The sequence below is a fragment of the Cynara cardunculus genome (assembly GCF_001531365.2).
Source record: "Cynara cardunculus var. scolymus isolate 2C chromosome LG 5, CcrdV1, whole genome shotgun sequence".
Taxonomy (NCBI): Eukaryota; Viridiplantae; Streptophyta; class Magnoliopsida; order Asterales; family Asteraceae; genus Cynara; species Cynara cardunculus.
The window spans coordinates 2,804,556-2,813,753 of record NC_037532.1 but is presented as its reverse complement, the minus strand read 5'-3'; the positions used below and the strand labels follow the sequence as shown (position 1 = coordinate 2,813,753).

Below are 9,198 nucleotides of genomic sequence, written 5' to 3'. Positions count from 1 at the left end.
GGTTTGCGTTTCGTCGGGAAGGAGGTGGTCACCATAACTCCCTCCCCTCACCGACCTAGACCACTGATTTGGGAGATCCTTGTGGGCCGTTTACCRAACGCTTACCAAGTCACACTATCTCACCAGATGAAGATGGTAAGGACCAAGAATTTTATCCGGTAAGAGCGAGACAAGGACCAAGAGTTTTATCCGGTAAGTGAGGGCGACGACTCTTACACACGGTAAGCACTTATCGGGTAAATTGTTGCATACGATGTCGTTTTGGTGGACTAAAATATTACCCGATAAGTAAATAATAGACAAAAATGTTCGTGATCAAGAAGAAAGTGTTAACAATTTCATCAAAGATTTTATGGGGGTTTACAAATTTTGGAGGGGGGGAGTCATCTTCTTCAATGGGTTTACTTTTTTTTTTCTTCTAAATTGTGAAATACCCCAAAACTAAATAAAATCAAAACCACCACCACCACCACCTAGTGATGGTTAAACTGGCCTGGACCGGAACCGGGACCGGCCAAGGACCGGTGAGAATCGGATATGGGACCACCGGTTACGACCGGTTATGCATTTTGTAGGATTTGTGAGATCAGGACCAACAAGACCGGTTATGGGACCGATTAAGGACCGTCTTGACCCGATTTTTTTTAAAAAAGAGTTGTTTTACAGCCGTTAGATAGATGTTAGGGAGCCTTTTTTTGTAGTTTTTGGCCTCGAAACACTATAAATATGTGTTTTGGTTGAGAGGTTAACATACCAAATTCTCAGTTTTTAAGACAATGTAATTTTAGTTATAATAAAACGTATTTTTAAAGTGTATTGACAAATTTAACAATGTATTAAAAACATATATCCTTAAATAATTAAAAAAAATAATTTTTTTAATATCGGGAGCAGTTGGGACCGGGACCCCATAACCGGTTATAGAATGGCGTGACCGGTCTTCACCTTTTCGATCGGGACCGGTTATGGCCGGTTATGCACAACCTTGGGACCGATTAGGACCAGTTTTTGGCCACCACTACCACCACCACAACCACAATGTAGAATCCGACAATAGAATGGACCAATTTGAGGGAACATAGGAGAGAGGGAAATACAGAGGAGTACGACAACAACCCGGGGGAAATGGGCGGCGAAGATACGAGACCCACATAAAGTAGCTCGTGTTTGGTTGGGTACCTCTGATCACGAGGTGGCCAATGGTGAAGGATATCACCAGAGAAGAAAAGGGTGGCCGGTGGAGGTTATGAGTTTCGTATAGGGTAGTCTAAGGGTTGTTTGTTTAGTTCTTAATAGTTTTATTAAAAAACAAACTTTGAATTATTAAGAGGTGAATTTTATTTAGGAAAAAAAAGTGTTTCTTACTCTTAATAGTTCTAAAACTCCTTGAATAATTTTGTATCTCGATCATCCGTTAACCATTAAACGCCATAATTTAATTGTAAACAATTACCAAACAATTATATTTCATTTTTGCACTGTATAATAAGAGAGACGGTGTGTTTTTGTGTGCGATTATTTATTTTTAATTTTAAATTAAATTAAATTATAAGAAAATCATAAAAAGACAAAAATACCTCCSAGTTAACAAATGTACCTGGCAAAAGCGTAATTTATTCAAAACAAAATCACAAGACAAACACATCGTRGATTTGTGGTTTTATTCAATTACCTGCGGGACCAGGGTTTTAGAAAGCTCTAAACAATCAGTGAAGATGAACGTCTCTTCATGGTTTCGACGTACCAAAAAGGGATCTTCATCGCAACCAGCAGCAACGGCGATAATCAATCAAAACGATGAACAACGCCACTTGTATGGAATCACTGATGATTTGATTGGTCTTATCAACTCCTTCACCATTGAAACATTCAAAAACTTCAATCTCCAAGGTATTTATTTCAATATTCGTGAATTGAGGTTTTTTAATGTTATTTTATTTCATTTAATGAAAWAACTCTGAGGTGGGGGTTTTATTAGATGAAGAAGCAGCTATTGATGGAGCCGAATCAACGTCTGGGAATGTGCAAAAGGATTTGTCTGATTGGCAAGAGAAACATGCTATCATTGTTCTTTCAAAAGTCAAGGTTAGGGTTTGTTTCTCTTTTGAACTYAGGGTTTGGGGTTATATATTGGTTTATTGAATTGGGTACTCCCTACTTGTACCATTGCAGTAGGTTTTTGCAATCTAGTTACTGGATATAACATTATTTACCATAAAACTAGTAAAACTCCATTTCAATCGGAAAGCTACACATTGATTATTGATGCCTAATCTAGTAGTAAATTACAAATTTAAAGTTGATGTGAATTTGCTACAGTTTGAAGTTTGTTATGAACTATCCATTTTTGTAGAAAATTCGAAGAATCCATGTTACCATGTGGCTTTTGAAAGTCAAAGTCTAGGCATTCTTTGYTTGAAATGGATAGAGTAGTAGCATTAATATGAGTTGCTCCTTCTTCTGGTGTTCAAATGCCTAAATCTCATGTAATGTACAACCCTTGATGCATGATTTGCAATTCAYACAGCATGATTGTGTTGGATTTGACCTTTTTAGTGCTGGAGAGAGGAGTGAGGACTTGATGGATCATGTTGCAGTAGATTTTTTCCTTAGAAATGTAAAATGATTGTAGTACTGTTAAATAAGCGAGAAGCCAATAGGTATAGTTCTCTTCTCCCTTGGCTGATGGTGGCTATGCCTTTTATGAATATCGGATTAAAGTTGAAACTCCCTGCCCCCATATATAAGCTCTATGTGGTGGATCCTYTCCCTAAGTTCATAAAAAAAATCACAGCTTCAATTTCTTGATAAATTCACGTGTTTTATGTTGTTAGTTCAAGGGTGATTGTGTATCTCTATTGCTTCTTGCTACTCTGTGAGAAAAAGTCATGTGAAATACACTAAAKATATTATATGTTTTCGTTCTTACAGGAACTATCACAACTTAGGTTTAAATTATGTCCACGCCACTTGAAAGAACGGGAATTTTGGAGAATTTATTTTACCCTTGTGAAGAACTATGTTGCAAAGTAAGATCTATTCTTTAGTCTTTTTTATGCTTTTCGTATCTCTTCGTTCTTATTCTTTGATAGTATTTTGACATGTTCAACTCCAATAAGAGATAATTAAAGGGACGTGGTAAATCTCAATGGTTATTAAACTTATACTTAATCCATTTTAGTGGCAGTGTTCTAACCACCCCCCCCCCCCCCCCCCCGGCGCGCCTAGGGCCGCTAAAGTGACCATGAAGGCGATAAGCATTATCCCACATTTTATTAGTCTGGGCTATATCAGATTCGCAATAGTTAAGCTTCCACTCCTGCTTTGTTGGCAACTAATTATTGAATAAAACGCCTAAGGGGCTGTTTACCCCTGATTCGTTCAGAGGTAAAGTTGTTTGGCAAAGTTTTTAAGCATCTGAACCGTTCCATTAGCCTCTGAACCCTTCATCCTTTAAGTGCTGGCTATATCATTCAGAGGGCAACACGTTCCATTATTACCCTCCAGATCCAAAGTCTCCATCGACATATATTATACATCTACAAACCCAGTACAAACACAACACATACGCAGCTGGAGATAGGGAAGATTTCTTTTTTCATCCTCGTCCTTGGAGAAACATATGGTTTCAAGAATGAAGCATCCAGGCCTCCTAGTTGTTGAATCTGGTGGTCGTCCATGGCTTGCCGACGATGATGAAGTTTATGATGGAGACTGGCATGAAGTTTCTAGTTAGGTTCATCACACCTAAATCATYACTACCATGGTTGATCTAGAAAAGGGAAGATTTCTGTAATGGAAGAGTTTGAAAAAATTGGATGATTTAAGGTAGAGAGAACAGTGACGTTGAAGTGGGTTATGGGTAGATTGAATTTTACCTTGGTGGGGAAATGCCCTTTGAAGATGGGTAGTTTGTAAATGGCCCAGAAGAGAAAGGGAAAGAGGGATAATTTGTACTTTGGGATAACCTATCACCTCTTGTACCGCCTAGCTGTGCATAATGCTTTTTGGAACACTATCTGTTAGTCCATATGGTGTAATATTAAGTGAAAGATGAGTTCATGGGCCCTGTTTTGTGAGGATAAATGTAGATGACACCCACAAATTGAAAAGGAAAGAAACCGGGATAAACAAGACAAATGGAACCTTGATATGTCCTTGTAGAAGTAACTTGCTTCTGTATTTGCAAAAACAGAAGAGACATCCTTTAACATTAACTTTTTTGTCAATATGGTAGTGGTCGTTTATGCATAAAATTGATTGCTACTGCCTTCTTGATATGCTATATAGTATTTATGCATATGTAAAAGTTCATATAGCTGATTAGCGAGTGCCACAAGCAATCTGACAACAGTCCGACCATTTTTTGGCTAATCGACCAAGCTATGAAACAAGAGAACTGTGATAGTACTTGTAATTTCAATTAGCATTCATGGATTATTTTCTCGTAGAAATTTCAAGCCTCTTTGTACTGATATATATACGTGTGTGTGTGTATAGACTTGGGATCATGTGAGACRATGTTGTTTTCGTGAGACCACCTTTTTACACTTGAAACTTTACATCAAAACACTGTAAAGGTTTGGATTCTTCTTACCTTCAACAAAGTTTTGCTGTAAAGTTTCAAGTGTAAAAATGTGGTATCATGAAAACCGGCTGGTTTCACATGAACTCAACCCTTATATATATATATATATATATAGAGAGAGAGAGAGAGAGAGAGAGAGAGAGAAAGAGAGAGGGAGGGAGGTTCAGGGGAAAACCCTCGAAAAAATGAAAAACTAAGGAACACCCTAGTAACCGTTCATCTGGACGGTATGTACATGTGCATATAAGTAATTGAAGCTGTTTCTTGGTTTATATGCACGCGTGCATGTTATGCACATGTGCATAACGGACAAATTGCTTAGAAATTACTTGCATACACATGTGCATACCGTCCGGATGAAAGGTTACAGAGTGTTCCACTATTTTTCATTTTTTTGCGGTTTTCCCCTGAACCTGACCTATATATATATATGTTCTTTTGTTTTTCCGTTGATTTTTCAATGCTATTGCAATTAATATTTCCAGGTTAAATGATTCTCTGTTCTGAAATGTTAACATGAATTTCCTATCTATCTTTACCATCACTGATTAAGTTTTTTGCTATCTTGATCACATCAGATATGAGTTACACGCCATACGATTAGAGAAACTTAAACAGATTGCAGTAGAGAATACGAAAGATTCAAATACAAGTGCATATGAAGTTGAAATGTTAGAATCAAGGAAGTCAACAAATTTGGAACCTGCAACTTCCCTGGAATAGATGCTGAATCATTCTAGACAGTCAAGAATTACCAGGTAGTTGTTACTTGTTCTTTCGTCTTCATGAAGTAAACATGATTTTTTGTGTACTTTCTGATACTTTTTAAGGTAATTTTCTGTTGTAATTATCGTGATATCTCCTCATTCATTGTATAGGTTCGCAAATGATGAATTCTTTTAAGCAAATAGATTAAGAACTTTTCACTCATACRTAAATTACCACAAATATATCAGTTAAAACACTAAGCCAGAAGTGATAAAAAATGATTTAACTGTATCTGATATCTGTATATGGGGTCTAAATAGAATATATAAATAATATATTTGTATTGATTAATTATTTAGAAGAAAAAAAAAATCATACATTAAAAAGGGCAAAAGTCTAAAGCTATACTATTTTTCAGATCARTAAACTAATTTTAGAGGGAGAAAATTCCACCCAACTCCAAAAATTACTATGTTATTATGCTTACCACTGTTACTGTAAGCCACCACAAACACACACCAACRCTAACACAAACCAAAATTAGTTTCTATCGTCATATCTAGATTTACACCTTTCTCGCACGTACCACCTCAATCAATCCCTTCCTGCCACTTTTTTTTTGAGTCATTTGTTTGACAACTTTGAGGAAGTGTTTTGCCTGATCTGATTGTGGTAGTCTAGAGTATTCACATGTGATTCATAAGCTCTTCTGTTTGATATGCAATTGAAGAAACTGTGAAAGCATGACAGTTTCACTGATTTGCCAAAGTTTGATGGTAAATTTGTTTCATTTACTGTTTTAGTGTACATTAAGGGGGCGTTTGGTTCACAGATTTTGAAGGAATCTGATGGAATTGGAATGTTGAATTCCATAGACCAAATTCCTTTCCCTAGTTTGGTTCATTCTTTTTCATGAAATGAATCTTCAAAATCCTACAAATTYCACAAATAAAGGAATTTAACATTCCTTAGCAACTACATGGTATTTTGATGGAATGAAGTTCTTTATTCTCATAATACCAAATATGCCCTTAACCCAATATACCCTTGAGATTCCTTAGCACCAAACGCCACCTAATGTGTGCCAAGAAATCTCAAGTCAAAGCTTGACTAARATTATTATAAGCAATGTCTTTGACAAGATCTTTTTACACACCCACAGACTTAGGAATCAGGACCAAACGCAAGTAGACAGTTAGTCCCAACATTGTCTTTCAAGTAATAAAATGGTACAAGTACTAAGTATCGTCCGCAAAGATTGTAGTAAAAGTTTAATAAAAGTAATATGAAAGAAATGATTTCAAATGGCGATTTTGAAGGCTTCGATTTGTGTAAGTTATCACTTGATGAAATTAACAAATAATAAAAGAAAGCCAGGGTGTAACACTTAGGGTGAGATGTAAATACAATTTCCAGTAGACCAATGCTGTCAAAATGCTACAACATGCAATTAGTAACAACTATTTTCACCGTTTATTTTGAGGGTATTTCTTTCGGACTTCACCATTACACTGATATTATAGTTTTCAAACTATGTCTCTATGTGGTATCCGAACCAGTGAAAGTAACAAATGGTGTTCTCAAAWWMMMSGRTWAACAAATCTCTTTATTAAAAATCACTCTTTCGAGCGGATTCCCATATCATTCAAGTTGACGTGTTCTGAATGGCTCATCTTTGAGTCCATTTCACTTTAACACTTCAAAATGATCAATCTGTCGAGAATTAATCAATGTAGAAAATACAGATAACAAAATCTCTTCAGTAACTCTCTCAAGTCTACTTCCCATATCATCCAAATTGATAGTCAATCAATGGYTTRGCTTAGAGTCCATGACACTTTAACACTTTAAAGTGATCAATTTGTCGAGAAGAGTCATTGGTTTTATAAAACTTGAAATGAAATAATGAAACATTGTTGTTACATAAAAAGGGTCTACTTTCTTTTGATTTACAAACTCACCATTTCTGTCTTGCACCCGAGCTAAGAAATTTAGCAACTCATAAAGGAAAGGAAATTGCAAGAAATATAAATTGCAGTAAATGAAGACATAAACTTAAATAACGGAAAGTAAATAGCGGAATGTAAAAACGAAAAGCGTAATAAATTGAGGAAAGTAACAATGCGAAAAATGAAAGATAATTAAAAGTAAACTTGGAAGAGAGAAGAGAATTCAACTAAAGATTATTTATATTACTAAAGAGAAACCTGCTTAGTAGAGAATTGATGATTAAAACACTAACCCAACCCTTCTATTTATACTAAAATAGAGGTGAGGGTATAAAAGTAATTTAACACTAACTTGAAGTCAAAGTTTGCAAAAGTACACTTATAATTGCAAAAGGTTAAAGACTTTAAAGTATAATTGCAAAAGATAATTCCAGCCATTTAAATTAAATCTGGAAAAACAAGAGTCTTCAAAAGTTAACCAAGTCTTGTCACTAGCTCCTAGCTACTTTATCTYGAAGGCTCCATCTTCTAGTTCATKCTGTAGCAATTCAACAGCTTGAAATACAAACTTCAATTCTGCCCAAAAAAAGTCCACATTAGCCTATTATAGAGTGAAAAACAGGTAAATCATTTACTTTAGCTCCATAAACAGAGAAGTGGAAAATGAGGAAATAAAATGGCTCAATGTTGGGATATAAATGGAAAATAACGTATCTAAATGAGAAGAAAAGAGTGTTTAAGCACTAAATAATTAGTGCACATCAGTGTTCACAACCAAATAATAGATGTTCTCTACATTTAGTAGCAAAACTGTTCTATACRTATGGAGTTTTCTCAGGGGTGTGTGGATATGAATTTTGTGGTCCAATTATACATATCTTAGCTTTTATTCAATCATATATGTATAAAACTTTATCCCAATCATTACGTTTTAGGATTTTTTTTACTCTTTTAGCCGATTTGATGATTCTTGATTCAGGCTTTCGAAGAATGTTAGAAGAATGATTMTGTTCAAGTGAATTTCATATGTTACCTTGTCATTTTAAGACATTCGTGTTGTTTTAATTTGTAAGACGYTTAATATAATATATGGTATGAACTTTTATATTTCGTTTTATTTATTACTTGTATGGTCGATCTGTAGTCTTGGTTTGATAGAGGCGTAATGGCCCTGAATTTTCTTGTCTGCTCATTTGAACTTGTGTTCTGAAAAATGAGTTATGTTTAGCGTTCTTGATTTCAATCATAGTAATTTAATATGGCTGTTGTAAGTAATTTATCACCAGGCTTGGGTTTAGGTGAGAGTAAGAGTTATGGTGAGAAGGTGAGAACAAAACATTCATCTACGTTCAACTGACCGAAAGTATAACAAATTCATGCGTGTGAAAGTGATTAAATGTATGTGAAAGTTCGTGAAAGTGACTTAAAAGTGAAGATAAATTTGAAAATAAAGGTAGATAAATGTAGTTGAAGGTAGTGAAAGTAGTGGACAAAGATTAAGTTAGATTAAAAAATCAACTCATCCAAAGACTCAGAAGTATTCTTACTATTCTCAACATAACTCTTATTCTCACACGATCCTTCGTATTTATCACCAATAGTTTTTCATTTGGTACCAAATGTTAGTCATAAGTGGTTATCAAGTTTTTTAATCTGAAGTACATAATACAACTCTGCGAAGTCTAGATTTAACCCCTTTGACTTTAAGAGGTCAAAACGTTTCTCTTTTCGTGGATCTTACTATGGGAGTGTTACACTTTCTCATCTTTSTATATCTCCAAATTGGAAAAAGCATTCACTTTGAGGTGTTACATGATTCAGTTTTTTTTGTTTGTAAAAGAGGATGAGATGACAACCATTTGATCCATAGATGACTTAATGGAAACCAACCAAAATTTTCACTGGCCGGTTTCTTCATGGAAGCAACCGCTTTACTCTTTAGGGTAGAGGTCA

The 9,198-nt window shown here is 35.2% G+C and overlaps 1 protein-coding gene across 2 annotated transcripts; it reads left to right on the top strand.

Moving 5' to 3' along the window:
- Positions 1-1,639: 1,639 nt before the first annotated feature.
- On the top strand, positions 1,640-8,352 carry LOC112513813. 2 transcript variants are annotated; one of them, XM_025120181.1, is made up of 5 exons: positions 1,640-1,890; positions 1,979-2,085; positions 2,932-3,029; positions 5,167-5,346; positions 8,225-8,352. In XM_025120181.1, the coding sequence occupies exons 1-4, from the start codon at positions 1,716-1,718 to the stop codon at positions 5,309-5,311; spliced, it is 525 nt and encodes a 174-aa protein (XP_024975949.1). In that variant the 5' UTR covers positions 1,640-1,715; the 3' UTR covers positions 5,312-5,346; positions 8,225-8,352. The 2 variants fall into 2 exon arrangements, with proteins under 2 accessions (XP_024975949.1, XP_024975950.1); XM_025120182.1 differs by lacking the exon at positions 8,225-8,352 and having other exon boundaries at positions 1,657-1,890; positions 1,985-2,085; positions 5,167-6,105.
- The last annotated feature ends 846 nt before the right edge of the window (positions 8,353-9,198 follow it).